The sequence below is a fragment of the Myotis yumanensis genome, unplaced genomic scaffold, assembly GCF_028538775.1.
Source record: "Myotis yumanensis isolate MYYU_CA2020_CCGP unplaced genomic scaffold, mMyoYum1.0.hap1 SCAF_7, whole genome shotgun sequence".
Classification (NCBI taxonomy): domain Eukaryota; kingdom Metazoa; phylum Chordata; class Mammalia; order Chiroptera; family Vespertilionidae; genus Myotis; species Myotis yumanensis.
Window position 1 is genome coordinate 39,075,974 of NW_027223758.1, and position 21,179 is coordinate 39,097,152.

The 21,179-nt window shown below is 46.2% G+C and overlaps 1 protein-coding gene across 2 annotated transcripts in view; it reads left to right on the forward strand.

The window, feature by feature from the left end:
• LOC139013885 (lipopolysaccharide-binding protein-like) overlaps positions 1–21,179 on the forward strand; it is a 23,283-nt gene continuing 2,104 nt past the window's right edge. The window contains exons 1-13 of one of the 2 annotated variants that reach the window (XM_070420310.1): positions 1–140; positions 790–904; positions 3,503–3,631; positions 4,505–4,660; positions 6,960–7,023; positions 8,247–8,310; positions 9,341–9,432; positions 11,583–11,759; positions 13,245–13,439; positions 13,938–14,108; positions 17,346–17,413; positions 19,596–19,641; positions 20,492–20,555. In XM_070420310.1, coding sequence (XP_070276411.1) covers positions 17–140; positions 790–904; positions 3,503–3,631; positions 4,505–4,660; positions 6,960–7,023; positions 8,247–8,310; positions 9,341–9,432; positions 11,583–11,759; positions 13,245–13,439; positions 13,938–14,108; positions 17,346–17,413; positions 19,596–19,641; positions 20,492–20,555 — 1,465 coding nt within the window. In that variant the 5' untranslated portion in view covers positions 1–16. The remainder of the gene's footprint in view (positions 141–789; positions 905–3,502; positions 3,632–4,504; positions 4,661–6,959; positions 7,024–8,246; positions 8,311–9,340; positions 9,433–11,582; positions 11,760–13,244; positions 13,440–13,937; positions 14,109–17,345; positions 17,414–19,595; positions 19,642–20,491; positions 20,556–21,179) is intronic. The other variant, XM_070420311.1, reaches the window with a different exon arrangement.

Below are 21,179 nucleotides of genomic sequence, written 5' to 3' on the forward strand. Positions count from 1 at the left end.
AGAAGCTGAGGACAAGATGATGGCCAGACCATACTGTGTGGTAGTGGCCCTACTGCTGCTAGCAGAGGTCTCCAGGCTTGGAGAAGGAGCTTCTAATCCTGGGTTTGTGGTCAGGATCACCAGAAAAGGCCTCGAATATGGTAAGTGGGTTTGGTCATTCCTCTGGTGCTCATTGTTGCCCATCAAAGTGGTGTAACCAGGATTTTTTAAAATCTCAGGTGTGCCCTGCCTGGCTTAGAAACCTTGGCTTATGTCACCCTCTGGACTTCAGTTTCCTCATCTTGAATTATCAAAGATTAAGGGTAGGACTAGATCAGTATTTTTTCCTGGGTGGTCTGTGGAGCCCCCACATTAGAATTGCTGAGGCACAATTCTGGAGATTTACCCAAGATTGACTGATGTTGGGCCTAAGAATCTGCATTGTTGACATGTGGTCCAAGCAATGGTGAAAACCCTAAGGTTTGACCACACTATGGGGAATGATTCCTCAAAAGTCCCATTGTATTCCATCATTGCTTCCATGATCTGGTTGAATGAATAAGTAACAATGATTGCCATTTACCAGACACTTTGAGTTCATGATCTAATTTAATTCTCAGGCTCAGGTTGGTGGTATTATTATTATTATTATTACCATTTACATGTGGGGAAACTGAGGTTTATGGAATTTAAGAAACTTTCTTGCAATTATATCAACAGTAAGTGGCAAATCTTGCATTAACCTGGCCACTCAACCATTATGCTTAGTACCTCCCACTGAAAGAGCTAACCCCCTCTATTTGCCCCCAGCCCGCCAATATGGAATGGCCACCCTGAAGAAGGAACTGTCCACCATCAACGTGCCTGATTTATCAGGAAGCTTTGAAGTCGGTTGGATGGGAAGTGTGAGCTATGAGTTTAAGAGGTGAGGTCTCCATTCTTTACTACAGGGGCAATGGAGGAGGAAAAATGGGGGCCTAAGGTCAAGGGGAAGGGAGATAAACATGGGATCAACACTTGGACTAGAGGAAAAAGGACTATAGTCAGCTCTTATGGGGCCTCTGGAAAATGCTATGTGTTTCCTGAATCATCAGGCTGGGAGGGAAACCCTTTGAAATCTTTCACTAGCCCTTAGGTCAGCCCTGGATTTTCCCTCTACCAGGAATCCCTGGCACTCTCCTGATAGCCCAGATTAGGAAACTACTTGAGACAAACCATCCATCCCTCCAGAGCCTGTTGTGGGTCTGCAAGCAAGGACTTAGAGTCTTTCTGGAACCTATTCATATTTTATTTGCATGCCATCTCTTGAGGACAGCATCCACACATGTCCCCAGTGAGGAATAAAGCAGGGGGCCTCCTGGTTCCTGGTGAACAAGTTCTGATTCCTCATCTCTCTCCCCCAAAGACTTAACTGACCTTATTCTCCCTCCAACTTTCACATATTCAGTTTTAGAGTCCTCACTCCTCTCTCTCTCTCTCTCTCTCTCTCAATATGTTTTTATTGATCTCAGAGAGGAAAGGAGAGGGAAAGAGAGATAGAAACATCAATGATGAGAGAGAATCATTGATTGGCTGCCTCCTGCATGAGATGGGGGTGGGGTGGGTGAAGGGCGGAATGGGGACCAAGCCTGAAACCCTGGCATGTGCCCTGATGGGGAATCGAACTGTGACCTCCTTGTTCATAGGTCGACGCTCAACCACTGAGCCATGCTGTCTGGGCTCCTTTCTCTTTTTTCATCCACTCTTTAGTTGCATGGATTTTTCTTCCCCAGCCTCCTCCGTGTCCAGAGTCAGCCCTTGGGGATAATGATAGAAAAGGCTCCTCTTGGAATCCTTCCTGGAGACAATTTCCTGAATACAGTGGGCAAAGAAGAGCTATTTTAAATTTGCGCGCGCGTGCGCTCACACACACACACACACACACACACACTGTCCAGGCCATGCCATTTAGAGGTCAATGCCCCTTCCCGTATCCCTAAACCACCTCTTACATCTGGTTTCCACAGTAGGTTACTATGGTCTGTTAACACATCCAGACCTGCCACCAGATATGAGCTTTTCGAGGGCAGGGACTGAGTTTTGAATCTCTGTGGCCTCTGTGCCTACAGCCAGGTCAGACAGAGCAGGATCTCAATGAATGTTCAATGAGGGAACTCCTAAGTATCGATCTGGCAACAGTCATAAACTCCAGTGGCCACAGGGGAGTGGGTAATGTGGATGAGTATTCCAGGCAGAGTGACTATATGCAGTGGGTGGGGATCAGTGGGAAAGAGGGAACTTCAATGAAGGGAATTTAATAGAAGAGCTGAAAAGCCAAATAGGGAGTGATGAAGCAACCCAGAAATTAGCAACCACAAAAAGTTATTAACAGACCCAGAGCAGGCAAGACAAAGAGAGGGAAGGGATCCAACAGAGCACAGTAGCTAGGGCTTCAAAGTAGGAGTTAAGAGCATGTCCAGCAGGAACCAGTTCTAACTAGAAGTCAGTTGCAAAAGATCCTGGGAAATGTAGTTTTCAGAGGTCAGTCACATCCACTATAGGTCAGAGCAAGAGAAAGAGAATGAACCTGAGAGCAAATAGGCAAATTATAAGTATGATGTTTGTCTGAAGGGTATCTGCCCCATTTAAAGGGGCAGCTGCTATGCACTGTAGTTGATTGATGCTGTAAGGAAATAAGAACATTCCCTTTTAACTTTTTCTTTTCTTTAATTGATTTGAGAGAGAGGAAGGGTAAGGAAGAGAGAGGGAGGGGGAGGGAGAGAGAAAGACAGAGGGAAACAGCAATGTGAGAGAGAAGCATCTATCTATTGCCTCCCACAGGCACCTCAACCAGGGATTGAATATACAACCCGGGTATGTGCCCTGACCAGGAATTGGAACCACAACCCTTCAGTGCACAGAACAATGCTCCAATCAACTGAGCCACACTGGCCAGGGCTTTTGACTTTTTCGAGAGAAACCAGAATTTTAGTTTAGTTTTGTTTTTCCTCATATGTTTACAAGGAAATGTCCTCATATTTAAATGTTGGCAACTGATTCAAATTGTTAAGAACGTTATAGGAAAACGTTCAGTGCAGCATATTGATCATATGTTTGGCCCACAGATCACCAGGGCGTGATCTCAGACCTAAATTGTGAGCCCTATTTGTATTTGAAGCGTGGGGAGCAGAGCGAGGAAGCTGCCTCCTGGAGACAGGACACATAATGCGAAGCCAGCTCACAGGGTCCTCGCAGTGGTGAGGGTCAAGTGAGCATGCCAGGAGTTAATGGGGAGGAGCAGCTAGTGGAGGTAGGTGTCACAGACAAGGGGAAGGTCTTGGGTCTCGAGGGAAATCTTCCTGGAGGAGGGAAAGCCCATGCAGACCTCGTAGGATGTGGGTGCAATGGTTTGATTGTCCTTTGTGGTTTAAGTCAATAAATCAGGAAGAGCGTGTGAGAGGCTGGAGAGGATTCTGGGGATTCATTCAGAGGACTGATGTGGCACTAGTTTTTCTGGATTTAATAGTCTGCCTTCCTTCCCTAGCCTGAGAATCAGTAACTTCCAAATCCGGAACTCCGATCTGAGTCTACTCCCAGGGAGGGGTGTCAGAGCCTCCCTGTCCAATAACTACGTGTCTATCGGTGGGAACTGGAAGGTGAAAAAGGCTTTCATGTAAGTAGTACTTGGGTTAGGATATCTCTCAGCTCTGGGCAAGGGCATGTCCTACTCTGGACTTCCATTTCTGGATTCTTAAAACGTCCAATCTATAAAGGGCCCAGATCTGATTATCTCTAAGCCTCAGTTTCATTAGCTGTAAAATAGGGTTAATTATAACCCAACACAGATGCATTTGTGGATTAAATAAAATGGCAGATGTAAGGTATTTGCAGTGTGTCTGGCGCATAGCAAATACTCAGTAAACACTGGCTGTCTGAGTTAGTGGTAAGAAGAGGCTGTCAAAATAATATAAATGGAGCCACTTGAAAATAGAGCCGGAGCTGCCATGCCAGAGGAACTGCCTTGCATGTTTTATGTCTCAAACCTTTGGAATGTTAAAACAGAGCAAAATAACCTTTGCACCGAGTCTAAAACAATCCTGTGCCCCAAAGAACTGTTTGCAAAGATAACAAGAGAGTAGATACATGACTACTGGACTGATGACTCCTGGAGTTAAAATTAAAAACAGCATTTAGAATGAATATCACTATGTTACATCTTCATCAATAGAAATGCCCTCCTTCTATTGACATAGTTGTTCCCCTTCCCTTTCTCACAAATACCCATTGCCTTTGTCTCCTGATTGAAACATTACTTGGGCTTCTGCCTTATCAATGCTTCCTGAGTAGCTATTGTTATTGATCTCAAATAAATGTTTGTTGCCTCTCACCTTGAAAGGCCTTTCGATTTTCAGGTCACCAGGGCTCAGGTAGGATGCGCAGCTGGTTAATGGGGCACTAAGAGATACGCCTGGGTCTGAGTTCTTCTGGCTCCTCTTTCAGGAGGCCACTGATTATTCACCATTTGGTTCTCATTTCTCCCAACCAGCACCCTACAGGGTACTTTTGATCTGAGTGTGGATGGTGTTTCCATCTCGATTTATCTGAACTTGGGTGAGGACGGGTCTGGACGACCCACTGCCTCTGTGGCCCACTGCAGCAACTCCGTTGGCCACGTCAGCATTCACATTTCTGGAAACCTAAGGTAAGTCACCCCATACACTTGCTGGAAGTTGTCAGAACTGCCTCAGCATCCAGCTTGCCCACAGGATGTCCCTGATGGGCCAGAAGAGCAAGATTTAAGATTCATCAAAATCAGAGGTCAGCCCTGGCTAGTGTGCTCAGTGGTTAGAGAACCAGCCCACGGACTGAAGGGTTGTGGGTTTGATTCCCAATCCCTGTCAGTGCACACATGAGAGGCAACCAGTCGATGTGTTTCACTCACATCAATGTGTTGTTGTTTTTTTTTTTCTCTCTCTCTCTCCCTTCCAATCTCTCTTTCTAAAGATCAATGGGAAAAAATATCCTCGGGTGAGGATTAAAAAAACAAAAGATCAGAGGTCAGTGAACTAAAGTCTGTGGGCCCGATCCGGCAGGCCACCTGTTTCTGTAGATGAAGTTTCACTGGATCACAGCCACGCTCATTTGTTTGCATTTGTCTCTGGGTGCATTAGCACTGTGTTAGCAGAGTTGAGTAGTTGCAACAGAGACCATGCAGCATGCAATGCCAAAAATATTTACTATCTGGCCCTTTAAGAAAGTTTGCTCATCTCTTGCAAGACTGCCTTTAGGGGAAATCCAGCATCTCAAAGCTATGTGCCTGGAGCAGATGCTCAGTGAATACCAAATGAATGATGGTGACTGCCTCCCCACTCTGTTTTGGTTGCACTGCATCACTCAGATCCTGGCAGGAAACAGAGGGCAACTCAAAAAGCTTAACTGACAAGAATCTAATGAAGAGAATATTCACTGGAGACTAGCAGCAGCAGGGAGCTACTACCACCCCTAGGGTTGAAGGTAAGAGGAAGGGAAGGGTGTTTCCAGAGCCTGGAAAGAGCTGGAACCTTGGAGAAGAGCTCTGAGACAGGAATATAGTGGGGCAGCTGGCGGAGGGACCTGGGTGTAAATATCCCAACTCCTCTCTCTTTCCTACCTGTGTCTCCCTTTGGCCAAAACAACTAGAAGCAAGAGAGCAAGAAGGCTTGAGAGATGAATCTGTACATGTCAACCCCAGGATGCAACCTGCAGAACCCCAGGAAGCACTTGTGTCTAATGTTACCACATCAACTTATAATACACATACATTTCTAATACATACCACTAATCATTTAATCAGCAAGCATCGAATGGTCAAGAAAACTTTATGGGAGAAAAATTTTTGCTGGAAATAATTCCACTAACGCAGTTCATTTATTTCCCTCAACCTCTCACCCTCACCCCCAGGTGAGAACACAGTGTGAGAGGCTCTGTTCGGGGCCATGATTCTCACAGAGTGGTGTCTGTGGTTGGGAGGGGCTTTCGGTGGGCAGCTTTACCTGAAGTGGGTTAGACTCACAGCCTGAGCACCATGAGGTTATTCAGCAATGTCCCTCAGCACCTACCTTAGCAGGTAGAAGGGGCTCAGTGCACGTTTGCCAAATGAAGGAATGAGTGAATGATTAATTGCTAAGTGGCCAGGTAAGTTGTGTGGTGGATTTTGCAGGGTACAAAGACTAGGTCTTACTCTCCTTATCATAACTTTAAAAATGTAAATGCTTCTGAGTTCATTTGCATAGTTCAAAATACAAAAAGTGCAAAGGGTACAGAGTGAAACAACCAACTCTCTTTGCCAGGGCAACCAATATTAAGTGTCTAATGTCTCATCCTGAGTGTCTATGCCTGAACACTTAGATATTTTACTACTTTATGTAAACACAATTGGTAGCATGCTATAGTACAGAGAGGGGTATATCCCTAGCTCGCCTTACTTCACTATGTCTTTGTAAGCTCTTCCACACCTGAACATAAGAGCTTCCTTTTCAAAGTACTCCATTATATGAAGACACTAAAATGTAATAATTAGTCCTCTATTGATAGACTTCTATTTTTAGTGTAAGGGGTTTTCTTCCAGTCTTTCGCTACTATAAACAATGCTACAAAGGATAACCTTGTGCATAATATCATTTGGCATCTGGGCAAATAAGTTATAGAATAAATATTTAAATGGTATGTGCATTTTGTCATCTTAACATATACTAACAAATTGCCTTTGCCGTGGCTTGCTGGTTAGTGGCTGTTTCCCCCCATTACCGTCAACACAGCATATTATCAAAGATTTAGCGTTCTGCCAGTCTGAAAGGTGAGAGTATGTCAGTATCTGAGGGTCACCCACCCTTGGATTAAATTCACCTGGCTGCGATGTTCTTGGGATAACATGGGGAAGGTTAAATCTATGGGCAGCCCTCTTCTTGGAAATCTCAGTTCATCGTAAAGTGGATCCTGACCCTCTTTCCTCTTTTCTTCAGCTGGATCCTGAACCTCTTCCATAAAAGAATTGAAAACAAGTTAAAAGATATCTTGAAACAAGAGGTAAAGAAAGGACAAGTAGATTTTTCCATTGACAGGTGCATATTTGATATTTGGAAACAGCCTTGTCTTTTAAGTAGGTTACCATTTGAATTTGCTTAAAACAACCTTACTCATTTGTGGTGCAAAGGCAAACCTCAAGGCGTTCCCCAGTGTGAATGATCACATATGCTAAATGGGCATTTGAAACTGACAGTGTTTGATATCTAGTTGTAGATAATATTAGAGAGATATGGAGAAGTGGCTTTGGATCCCTGCCTCACACCATACACAAAAATCAATTCCCAATGGTCTAAGGATTTAAATGCCAAAACAAATCGAAAACTTTTTAGTAGATAAACCTAGGATATCTTTCTCACCTTGAGGATAGTAAAATGTTTTTTAAATAAGACTGCCCCCTCCAAAAAAGGCATCATATTGAGAACCGCACTGGAGTTGGCCCTCAGTATCTCTCACCTCTGGAAAAGGCCTTGGCCTTGGAGGCAAAGAGGTAACTCTTACATTTACCCTTTGTGTATATTTGGACAAATCAACACACATCCTGGAGCATCAGAGATGGAGTAGGAATAGCTGGAATTAGGAAATCACAAAACTAAGGGCTTCTGGGATCTCCCAAGCTGTAATTCTTGGCTTACAGAGGAGTAAGTTGGCCTACTGAGGAATACAATTCTGGAGCAGATCCTCCATCTGGCTTTACTTTGGAGCCCTCTGGTGGCCATAGTTAGTACTGCCCACAGACCAGGCACCGTGCTCCTTGACAGATTCGCTGATGACAGAAACCCCAGTAGGTAAAGGATGCAAAGGTGCTGGGGGCTGGGGTGGCAGAACCTCTCATTCAAGAGCTGCCTCTTGTACCTAGAAGCTCTTCTGGTTTGTCCCTCTGCTCTCTAATATCAGCCTTTATGTACTACATTGCTTGCCACTCAGCTGACAGAAAACCATTGACAGTGGTAGACCCTAGGGCAGTGCTGACTTGACCATCATCCACTGTAACTGGGTTCTAGGAACTTAAATTGGGCCCATCTGTCTGAGAGGCCAGCCCAAGTGGGACAATAACCAGGTGTTGATGGGGGTAGTGGTCTCTTCTCTCTTTTCACCATATTCTCTCCCTCTCCTCACATACCTACCTACCAGGTGGGGATATAACACACAGTTCCTAGAGTGGAGGAGGCGGGAGGAAGGAGAAGGAAGGACTTACCTGACTTTCTCACCCACTTTCTCGGCAGATCTGCGAAATTGTCAGGAAGTCAACATCCTCACACCTGGAGCCCTATCTCCGGACTCTGCCAGGTTAGGAGCCCCCTCGCTTCTCGGGTGCCATCAAATGTCATGGCACCCAGTAGCCCTGGAACCACCACCCCCGCAAGAGCCCTGGGAGAATTTTCCCCATTAGGTATCTCTCCATCTTATAGAGTTAGATATGGGATGACCACCTCTTGCGGGGGGGAGGGGGGGGGCGTCTGTTCTCTAGAGGTTGGGGAGTAAGGTGATTAAGGGTGTTGACTCGCAAACCTGCTGGGAGCACAAGGTGAGCAGAAAATTAGGAATATGTGGGAGAATGTGTTTGCTTTTACAAAACAGGGGTGCTCTGACCTCCCTGTGCAGGGCTGGGGACCCTCCTAGCCCTGGCCCTCTGGCTGACACAGGTACCTTTTACAATCACACATCAGGTCAGGTCTCCCCTTCTTCTTGAAATCTATCAAAGACTCCTCCGACTCTCAGAAAAATGGGCCAGCCGTGGGGGACAAGGCCACCACAGCACTGTCTTCAGCTTTACCTTGCTCCCCTCCCCAACTCAGCCAGCCACTCTGGTCCCTAGTCATCCCTCTAATATATGGTGCTCCATAACAGTGCAAGATCTCTGCACATACCATTCCCTCCGCCAGTGCCTTCCTCCACATTTACTCCCTTTCACCAGTCAACACCTGCTGTTCCTTCAGATCTCAGCCAAAGCAACGCCTCCTCTGGGAAGTCTTCCCTGACTCCCTGTGCGAGTCACTTTACCCCCTGTTATATGGCTGGCACCATCCTGTGGACTTCTATTTAACATCTAACATACTAGCAATTGAACATTTATTTCCTTGAGTATTTGATTTTTTCCTCCTCTGGACTTATGCTCAGTAAACACTGAATTAATGAATTAATCAATAAATGAATGAATAAATGAAGTACTCTCTCTGTGACAGAAGATACATAGATATGCCCCAGCCCATTTCCATTCACCAAAGGCTACAGTCCATGTGAAAGGAGCTCCCAGTATAGAATTTGCACAACTGTGTTTAGCCACTGTTCACAATGCTGCCTCTTTCCCATTCCATAGTCACCTTGATGATTGACCAGGTTGCTGGCATTGACTACAGTTTAGTAGGAGCTCCCCAGGTGACCTCCCAAGGCCTGGACACGCCCTTCAAGGTAAGGGGTTGTGGGTAAAGGGTCTTGGAGCTGAGAACTGGCAGGAAATCAGTTCCACCTCTCAGAGTCAGCTCCTACCCCTCCCTCTCCAGTCCACCTGCCTGTCAGTCCACATCCTTGACCAGGCCCACAGTGGGCAGATGTGATACTCAGCACTGCAGAGCAAAACCTGAAACAAGGTTTCTGAACCAACGTGGTAAATCTCTCTGGAGTCCAGAGAGACCTGAGCTTGAATCCTGGCTCTGTCCCTTATGTGGTGGGGAACCTTGTAAGAATTAACCTCTCTATTACATTGGAATACTAATAGTCTTCCCCATAAAGTTGCCATAGGGATTAAGTGAGATGTGTATGAGTGCTTAGCAAGTGCCTGGCACACAGCACATATATAGGGTAGCATTGTTATCCCTATCTGCCCACGCCTATAGTACACTGAAGAATGGCTCTCTAAAATGTCCATGTCCTGGAACAGAGTGCGGAATCTCGGAGGGAAGGCAGGGGAGGGTGGGTGGGTGAATGGGAAATGATCAACCAAAAACCTTGTATGCATATATGCATAACCCATGGACACAGATAATAGGATGGTGAAGGCCTGGGGCGTGGGGCGGGGGAGGGCTGGAGGGGATCAATGGGCATGTTCTATACCTTGAAATCTGTAAATGTTACCTTATAGCCCTAGCCAGTTTGCTCAGGGGATAGAGCATCGGTCTGTGGACTGGAGGGTCCTGGGTTTGATTCTGGTCAAGGGCACGTACCTCAGTTGCAGGCTCCTCCCTGGCCTGGGCCCTGGTCAGAGCTCATGCAAGAGGCAACCAGTCGATATGTTTCTCTCACATTGATGTTTCTCTTTGTCTTTCTCTTCTCTTCCACTCTCTCTAAAATAATGGAAAAATATCCTTGGGTGAGCATTAAAAAAAAAAAAAATTCCCTTACCTGGCAGAAGGGATTTTGTAGGTGTGATTAAATTAAGGGTGTTAATGACAAGATTATCCTGGACTGTTGTAATCACGGAAATCCTTATAAAAGGGAGGTAGTAGATAAGAGACAGAAGGCAATGTGACAATGGAAGCATGAATTGGAATGAAGCAAGAGGTGATGCAACAGAGGGACCTCTGGAAGGTAGAAAAGACAAGGAAGCAGATTCACCCTTGAAGCCTCTAGAACATCCGTGGGCAAACTACGGCCCGCAGGCCGAATCCGGCCCGTTTGAAATGAATAAAACTAAAAAAAAAAAAAGACCGTACCCTTTTATGTAATGATGTTTACTTTGAATTTATATTAGTTCACACAAACACTCCATCCATGCTTTTGTTCCGGCCCTCCGGTCCAGTTTAAGAACCCATTGTGGCCCTCGAGTCAAAAAGTTTGCCCACCCCTGCTCTAGAAGGAGCCCAGCCATAATAACATCTTGAGCTTAGGCTTCCGACCTCCAGAAATGTAAGGGAATAAATCTGTGCTGATTTAAGCCACTAAGATTAAGGAAGTTATTACAGCAGCCGCAGGAAACTAGGACACCCCCTCTTCATACCGGTCTCCTCCACAGCTCCCCCGTGGGTTGAGCCAGGCCCTGGAGTGCCACGCCCTCCAACCTTATTTCTTTAACTAACACGTATGTGCTTCTTACTATGTCCCAGGTGCTGTTCAATATTAACTTCTTTAAATTTCATATTACCTCCATGAAGTAAAAACTTTTAGCATCATCCCCATTTTACAGGTGAGGAAGTTGAGGCACAGGCAGTTAGTGACTGGCCTGAGGTTGCAGAGTCAGTAAGTGGCAGACCAGGGCTCCAACCCATACTGTTAAGCTCCAGAGTCCATGCTTTCCACCACTGGCTGGGCCTCCTGTCCCATGTCCTGAGCCTGAGTGAACACAGGACGTATCTCCCCACCAAAAGAGGGATTTCAGGCAGCTGTCAGGACCTAGATGTTGTGGCGCCAGAGGAAATCTTTCAGGACCCCTGACCACACATTCTGGAGAGAAACTTCGCTCCCCCCCCAACAACTCAGCCCTCCCCCCCCTCCCCGGCCACCTCCCAGGAATAGGAGGCCTCCCCCAGGCACAGGAGGCCTCCCCCAGGCAGGCTTTGGATGTCTCTGCCTGACATCCTCTCTGGAAGGAGCCTTGGGTGACTGATATGTCCTTCTGTCTCCAGGGTGAATTCTTTGGCCGAAGCCAGCGCTCCCCAGTCCCCTTTGATGCTCCTCCCATCAGACTGCCCCAGCAGCATGACCGCATGGCCTACTTTGCAGTGTCCCAATATGTCTTCAACTCGGCCAGCCGGGTTTACCACCAGGCTGGGCACATGAACTTCACCATCCGAAATGAGGACGTGAGTAGGGCATGGAGGAGGATGGGGGTCCAGGAGAGAGCATCAAGTGGGACTGTAGACCCACTCTGGGTGTCCTCGGAAGCTAGGGGAAGAATGTGGAACTTGGAGCCTGCCCAACATGAGTGCCAAGCCAGGCTGTGCCTCAGTTTCCCTGCGTGTGCACATGGACCCCCAGGGGTTCTATGAGAGCTTGTAAAGAGCTTGTGTCTGTCACACAATACACATTAGCTATGATTAGCAGGGATTTACAAAAATAAGACAGACTCTGGTGTGTCAGAATAGGTTCTCCGAGCAGCAGATGCCAAGACAGCATTAGACGTATAAGAGTTTTATTAGGGAAACACCTGTGAAAGGTAGAAGAGAGGAGGAGGAGGAGGAGGTGGGAGAGCCCCCAGACTGCGATGCGATGTGGTACCATGTGCTCTTTCAGACCTGACCACAGGCGATTACACTGGGGCAGGGCCAGTGCTTGTTAATCTCTAGAAGGAGCTCAAGCCCCACCCCACTCCCACTGGAGGCTGGCATATCAGCATTCCTAGTCTAGACACCTCCGTTCAGAGGTCTCCTTATGGGTGGGGGAGGAGGGGGACCTCAGCCAAGACACTGTTCATGTGCCTCCGATGAGACCTTCCTGGAGATCTCGAAGACAGTTTTCTTCAGTTTCAGTACTCAATACTTTTCTACTTGGGGCCCTTCCCTTTCTCCTCCACCTCTTCCCCCTCAGTCCACAGAACAGCAGGGGCCTTTTGTTCAGGGCTCCCTTGGCAATAAGATGATCCCCCAGCCCATCTGCATTGGTACATCTGACCTTCAAAGATGCCATGCCACAGGGGAAAATGGGCAGTGGGGGTGGGGGAGCACCCTTTCTTGTTGGTCTCTTGCTTATACTACCATTTCAAATCCTGGCAGTGATCTGACAAAATCCTCCAGCTCTACCACCCCAGCCATGCTCCGCAGGGGCTGGAGCCACCTGGGAGAGCGCGCCTCAGGTGTGAATGGTGTGGGGCCTGAATGTGAGGCAGTGTCAGCCAGCTGCCCTCCTCTCTGCTGACCCCCTTGAAGGGAGTTCTGAGAAGCACAGCTCCAGAGCCTATGCAGTGATAAGTGCCCTAGGAGCTGCCCAGGTAGAGAGTGGGGATCTTGAAGGAAGGTTGGCTAAGAACAGGTATAGGCAGGGTTCCCCAAGCTGAAAGATCAGCAAGTCATGAGGTGGATAGAGAATGACACCACAAGAGATGGTGAGAAACAGATTTTGGGGGAAGCTATATCTGGAAGCTCACTAAATCCAGATTGTGGTGGTGAGCAGTCCTCATTGGCCTTTTAGGGGATCATCCTGAAAAATAATAAATAACAGTAACAGACATTTATTAAGTACCATTTAATATGTTCCAGGCGCTGCACTTGGTGCTTTCTCCACATACTATCTCATTTAATCCTTGCACAGCCTGTACAGCAAGTGCCATTATTATCATCCCTATTTTACAGATACAGATCCTAACCGAGTTTCTCAGCGACCACTCAGCTAAAGAATGGTGGAACCCACGCTGTCTGGCCTCTGAGACCACGCCTTTCATCACCACGATGTCCTGCTTCTTAAGCAACTTCCTGCTTCTGCTGCAGAGTCCCCTGGACTTTCCAATTCACTTGCACACCAAATCACTAGGGGCCGTGATTCCTCAGGTAAGACCTCTGCCTACTCATCATAGAGGACAAGGCAAGCTTCTTGACCAGACCAGTGGTCGGCAAACTGTGGCTCTTCCACAAAATACCACATGTGGGCACGCACGTACAGTGCAATCGAAACTTTGTGGCTCTTGATCAGCTGCCTCCTGCATGCCTCACACTGGGGATCGAGTTCGTGACCTGGGCATGTGCCCTGACTGGGAATTGAACCGTGATCTCCTAATTCATAAGTTGACACTCAACCACTGAGCCACACTGGCTAGGCAACCATCTATTCTTACTGGAACATGCCCATTGGGGTGTCTCACCCATCTCACACACTTTACCCAAGTGCCCTTTCCAACCACACAGCCATCTATTGAAAAGGAGTTCTGGAAAATACAAGTTTCTCCATCCTGAGATATTTCCACTGCTGATTTCAGGCCCTTAGAGATTGAGCCAGAGTCCCTTCATTTGTGTTCTGCCCTCCCCTGAGTCTCTGCCCTCTTTCTCCAGCTGGCCAGGTTGTACCCCAATACAGAGCTAGAACTTGAGATGTCACCTGAATCAGCTCCATTCTTGATGTTCACCCCTGGAAATGTTACCTGCATGCCAGTGATGAACATCCAGGCATTCGCCCTCCTGCCCAACTCTTCTAACCGCAAGCCACTCTTCCAACTCAGGGCGGTAAGTCTGATTCTGGCTGGGGCAGCAAAGGGTTATGTCTGCCATGGGTGTAAGCCCCTCCCTCAGCTGAAAGACTAGGAGGCTGCACAGCTGATAGATGCTGGAGGCTATTTATTTCCACTGGAGGTATAAGTGGGCCTTGCAATTCTGATCTGAACGCCAGGCTTCCCAAGGGCATCTATACCTCTATATATAACAGCCTAAGCCAGGGTTGGCAAACTCATTAGTCAACAGAGCCAAATATCAACAGTACAACAATTGAAATTTCTTTTGAGAGCCAAATTTTTTTTTTTTAATATATTTTATTGATTTTTTACAGAGGGGAAGGGATAGAGATAGAGAGTTAGAAACATCGATGAGAGAGAAACATCGATCAGCCGCCTCCTGCACATCTCCCACTGGGGATGTGCCCGCAACCCAGGTACATGCCCTTGACCGGAATCGAACCTGGGACCTTTCAGTCCGCAGGCCGACGCTCTATCCACTGAGCCAAACTGGTTTCGGCAAGAGAGCCAAATTTTTTAAACTTAAACTATATAGGTAGGTACATTGTTATTAACTTAATTAGGGTACTCCTAAGGCTTAGGAAGAGCCATACTCAAGGGGTCAAAGAGTCGCATGTGGCTTGCAAGCCGCAATTTGCCGACCATGGGCCTAAGCGACCGTTAAGGTGAAACGACCAGAAGGACCGGTTGCTATGATGCACACTAACCACCAGGGGGCACACGCTCAATGCAGGAGCTGCCCCCTGGTGGTCAGTGCGCTCCCACAGGGGGAGCGCTACTCAGCCAGAAGCTGGGCTCTCAGCTGGCGAGCACAGTGGTAGTGGTGGGAGCCTCCCCTGCCTCTGCGGCAGTGCTAAGGAGCAGCGAGCTGAGCAGTAGGGAATGAGCAGGCAGGCGGTAAGGAGCGAGGGATCCCGGATTGTGAGAGGGCCTCTAGGTGGCAGTTGGACATCCCCCAAGGGGTTCTGGACTTCGAGAGGACTGCAAATTTCGTGCACTGGGCCTCTAGTAGTTAATATCAGAGTTTCAAGAAACCTTAAAAGTCATTCACTCCAGCTGAGTTGAAAATTTTAGCTTTCTCACTGCTATGTTTGCTATAAAAAATTGTTTAAAGCATAAGCCTATTTAAATTGTTATAAATGAAAGTCATCAAATTATATTTTTAAAGAAGATATAAAATTTAAAGAACTCTTAAAATAGCAATACTCTTGCTGTTGATTTATAGATTCAACATAACACCTATCAAAATCCCAGCTGGCTTTTTTGCCAGATAACAAGCTGATTCCAAAATTCATATGTAAATCCAAGGGACCCAGAATAGCCAAAGCCATCTTGAAAAAAAAAAATAAAGTTGCATAACTCATACTTTCCTATTTCAAAATGTACTATAAAGCTATATTAATCAAGATAGTTTGGTACTGGTGCAAGGACAGATATATAGATTAACGGAATATAATTAAGAATCCGGAATTAATTCTCCATATTTATAGTCAATTGATTTTCAACAAGGGAACCAACACAATTAAATGTGGAAGAACAGACTTGCAGGAAATGGTGCTGGGGCAACTGTACATCCACATGCAAAAGAATGAAGCCAGACCACCATACACAAAAATTAACTCCCAAAGGATCATAGACCTAATGTGAGAGCTGAAACTATAAAACTCTCAGAAAAAATATAGCAATAAATTTCATGACCTTGGGTTAGGCAGAGCCTTCTCAGATCAACTCAAAAGCATAAGCAGCAAAATAAAAAATAGGTACATTGGAGTTCATCAGACTTAGAAGCTTGTACCACCATTCTAGAAAGTGAAAAGACAGCCCACAGAATCAGAGAAAACATTTGCAAATCATATATCTGACAAGGGCTCAGTATCTGACAAGGGCTCAGAGATTCTCTGAACTTCCTTGATAGTCTGCTCCAAAGTCATTCTTATAGGGGCAGTCTCCCAGTTCGAATACTCTGAGTGTAGTTTGGGCTTATTACCCCTTCTTCTTCTTTTTTTCGTGTGTGTGTGTGTGTGTGTGTGTGTGTGTGTGTGTGTTAATCCTCATCTGAGGATATTTTTTCCCCCATAGCTTTTCAGAGGGAGTTAGGGAGAGAGACACACACACACATTGACTGGTTGCTTCCCACACATGCACTGACCAGGGGCAGCGAGTAAACCCGCCATCTAGGTACATGCTCTTTACTGTGATTCAAACTCAAGACCCTTGGGTTCAAGGGACAACGTTCTAACCATGGAGCCACACCAGACAGTGCTTATTCGTCCCCTTTCGATGCTTCCATTAAGATGGAAACCTCAGCCCTAGATGGTTTGGCTCAGTAGATAGAGCATCAGCCTGCAGACTGAAGGATCCCAGGTTTGATTCCAGCCAAGGGCACGTACCTCAGTTGCAGGCTCAGCCCCCAGCTGCATGCGGGGAAACAATCAATTGATGTGTTTTTCTCATGTTGATGTTTCTCCCCTCCTTTCCACTCTCTACAAAAAAAATCAATGGACACATGTCCTCGGGAGAGGATTAACACAAAAACACACACAAATGGATTTCTCTTTCTATCTCCCCATCCCCCCTCAAATAAATAAATAAAATAATAATAATAATTTTTTTCCGGGGTCTTATCTGCATCTACTAGGGTTCAGGAATCTGGAGAAAGGGCTGTGATGCAAATTAATAAAGAGACTAGACATGAAATATAAATTTGGGAGGCATTTTGGGGGAACCAAGGGAGGCTTAGCTTTAGTAACTAAGTGCCCTGAATCTCAGGACCCAGGGCTTTTTATTCACACATTTTGCCCTATAGCAAAGCAGATATACATATCAAAGGTAAGGTTTGGTAAACAGTAAAAGATTATCAGGTTGGGGGAACTGCCTTCGGCTGCCTGGCAGCAGGCAATAATATATGCAGATCTTGAGCCCCGCTGAAATCCCAAGGTTCATCAGCCTTTTGATGAACTTCTTGCATTTTATTATGTCCTGCTGGAATTTGCTTCCAGCAATTTTCTAAAATGATGGAAACCTCAGAAATCTTAGCTCACCTTTCTTAAAGTTAGCTATGGAGCCACCAACATCCTGCATTCTCAGTCCATAATCCTTGAGTAGCTGCCTTTTCCTCCTAAGTCTCACATCTGGCTGTGGTTTCTATTTCTGGAGATTTGTCTCCTGGACTGGGAGCCAACACGATGCCTACTTAGCCTGAGAATCTGGGTGATGTCCTTTTGCTTTCTAGAGAACTGACATCTCTGCCACCATCAGTGTGAGCTCCGGCAGGGTCCTTGGCTCATTGACCCCAGGAAGGTAAGAGGCCACGGGTGTGGGGAGCAGAGCGTGTGGAATGGGTGGTCAGAGCATCTAGTCTGGTTCACTGATAGGGCTGGAGCTGCCTCTTGGAAACAGAAGTCTCCACTGGGGCTGTCTCATTCTCTAATCTGGCCCCTCTGAAAAATGCACATTGACAATGCCTCAGGGGAAAAGCCAGAAGCCGAGAAAAGCTGTCAGGTACCAGAGGTCACCTTCAGGTTCCCCATCACTATGGGCTCCTCACTTCCCCTCATAGGCACCAGTGAAGGAGCTGAAACTTCTGCAAAGAGAGTACTTAGGAACAATAGTCCAGTTGGAGAGGGTGGGGCTTGGAGCTGTATTTGCAAAGACTTTACATATAAGATTGAGAAACACTGTCAATATTACACATCAGAAAGTGCAGATTTCAGATGGAGGATTAAAGGTGCCCCAAGCCACTGCTTACTGCTCCATTGCCCAGGTACCCAATCAATAGGCAAGTATTTATTTAATCAGAGTTTGGGCTTTGGATAGCAGAGACTATACCGCCCCCCAGTGGTTGGCACTTGCCCTAGTGGTACTCTGTCGAGAGCTCTCACCTGTGCCACATGTCTTAGCTGCTCTGGCTGCTGCTCCCTGCTGAGGTACAGGTGCAATGGGTTCATTAGAAGAACAAATTCCTGGCCTCAGGTTTAGATGTCTGTTGGCTGATAGAATGCCCCAGTGGTCGGCAAACTCATTAGTCAACAGAGCCAAATATCAACAGTACGATTGAAATTTCTTTTGAAAGCCAAATTTTTTAAACTTAAACTATATAGGTAGGTACATTGTTATTAACTTAATTAGGGTACTCCTAAGGCTTAGGAAGAGCCACACTCAAGGGGCCAAAGAGCCGCATGTGGCTCTCGAGCCGCAGTTTGCTGACTACGGCGCCTAACCCCATTCAAATGAACATCTCCGTAAGAGGTCTTTGAAAAGAAAAGCTAGTCTAGCCGGCGTGGTTCAGTTGGTAGAGCGTCCCATGCACAAGTAGGTTGCAGGTTGGATTCCCCATCAGGGCACATGCCTGGGTTGCAAGCTTGATCCCCAGTAGGGGGCATGTAGGAGGCAGCTGATCAATGTTTCTCTCATCGATGTTTTTCTCGATCTTCCTCTCTCTGAAATCAATAAAATCATTTTTAAAAAGAGAAAGACGTTAATGGTGAGCTTTTGGAGGTCCCTGAATTTGAGTTTATGCATAGACCTGGCTTGGGGGGGGTCTCTGCAGTGTCAAGGAGGACAGCCAAGAGCTTAGACTGAGGAGACAGCAAAGTGAGCAGAGGATCTCAACCAATAATTTACTCTGGAATTATTAAAATGACTCTGCCCCATGAGCAGAAAGCAGAGATCTGTCCAGGGTAATTACAATTCCTGAACCAGGGAACCAGGTCAGCAGCCAAAGGGAGCAATGGGGAATTTGGTGTTGGCTCTTACAGTGACAGCAATCCAGGTGCCGAGTCCTTCTGCCTTCCTTCACTCCAGTGGCTGCCAGCTGCCTGCCATTACCATTTGTGGTGCCTCTCTTTCTGTTTGTTTTTTTTTTAAATATATTTTTTAAATTGAACACTAGAGAAAGGGGAGAGAGAAACATTGATGTGAGAGCAAAATATCGATTGGCTGCCTCCTGTATGTGCTCCAGCTGGGGAGTCAAGCCCACAAGAATCGAACTGGCAACCTTTCAGTGCACGGGACAATGCCCAACCAACTGAGCCACACCAGCCAGGGCCTCCTTTCCATTTTTATTGTCTATTCTCATATTATACAAATAATCCATGCTCATGGCAAGATCAAAAATCACCCATAATTTTGCCCCATAGAGACTATTACTCTTAATATTTTCATGTTTCCTTCCAGTCTTTTTTTATACATTTATATATAACTGGAAACATACAGTGCATTACTTCTTATACTCCATTTTCTATAGTTAATATTTATGTCATTATAGTTTCTTCCAAGTTATCAAAGGTGCTCAGGTAACACTATTTTTTAATGCTACTTCTTAAATCACAGCGCATGCTGAAAGCCTTAAATTGCAGAGGAGCCATTGGGGGCCAAGCCCCTGAAATGCCCTTGCCCATAGGGACTGCACACCCCATGGCATAAGTGTGAAAAAGTATTAGCCAAGGCCTGGAGTGACCATGCTTCTCTCTTCTCCACACAGTAAGCTGAAACTGGAACTGAAACACTCCAACATCGGTTTCTTCAATGTGAGTTGTTTTCTCTTCAGTATTTCTTGACTGTCTTGTCCAAGCAGGGCATCCTGGGGTTCAAGAAGTGACAAAATCCCAGAAGAAGACTCATTGCAGTCTTGCTGGAAATGAGACACCATATCTGAAAGTTAACTGGCCAAGAGAGGCATTGCTTGAGGGCTCAAGGGGCGACAGGACAGGGACACTGAGAGTATGAGCTTTGAAGGGAGATAGATTTAGGCTCCTAGATCAGCTCTGCCACTTGCTAGCTGTGTGACCTTAGCAAATCACTCACCCTTTCTAAGCCTCAGTTTCCCTGTCTATAAAATGGGAATAATAGCGTCTACCTCAAATGGGGGCTGTAATATAAAATGGGGCAATGAATTCAGTAAGACACTTTGACAAAATGTCTCACATAATGAGCTTTCAACATATGTTCATTATTGTAATAATAGTAGCCCACGTACACAATCCCTGATGGTTTTCAAAATTGAGACTTTTTGAGATAATATGGGGCATGTACCACATTATATAACAATTCCAGCAGGATCTAGGGCAGCACTCTATAATCAAACACATTACTATTTCTGCCACCAAATTTTAAAAATATTCACACAAAGTAGACAGCCCTGTGACAGTTGTGGTCATTTTGCCTTAAAATGAGCTCGCATGCAATTATGGAGAATGAAGTTCAGAGATTTGGAGTTTGGGGGATTGTGAACAGGGAGCTGTTTATCTGTGGTGCTGACAGGGCAGTCAACCTTTTTTTTTTTTAAGTGGAATGACATGTCGATGTGCCCAGAGGTGGGGGCAGATGTTCTTTTCTTGGACTCATTTGATCCTTTTGCTCTGGCCCCTCCTGTTCCAGGTGCAGTTGCTGGAATCCATCTTCAATTACTACGCGTCCTACATTATATATCCCTCTCTCAATGGTAAGAATAGCTGCTACTGACTGCCACGTGTGAAGGCTGAATTCTACCCTTCCTGTAGCATTTATGGTTCATTCATTTAACAAATTGAGCCTGTCTTCTGTGCCGGCTGGGGTACTGTCCCTCACAGTTTGCACTTGGTTGGGAAGGCATACGTGTAAGTTGATAAATGCCACAACAGGAGGAAGCATTGGGGGCTGCAGGAGCTAGGAGGAGGCACTGAACATGACTTAGAGGTCACCCCAGGAGGTGAGGGCTAAGTTGAGTCCAAAGCACAAGGAGTTAGACCAGCCGTGGACAAACTACGGCCTGCGGGCTGGATCCGGCCCATTTGAAATGAATAAAACTAAAAAAAAAAAAAAAAGACCGTACCCTTTTATGTAATGATGTTTACTTTGAATTTATTAGTTCACACAAACACTCCATCCATGCTTTTGTTCCGGCCCTCCGGTCCAGTTTAAGAACCCATTGTGGCCCTCGAGTCAAAAAGTTTGCCCACCCCTGAGTTAGACCCAAGAAGAGGGAGCATTCCAGGTGGCACGTGGAGAACACCTGGAGTTAACACCCGTGGGTGCTGAGCCAGGTTAGGACTGTGGTCCTTGGAGATGAGTCCCTGGATAGAAACAC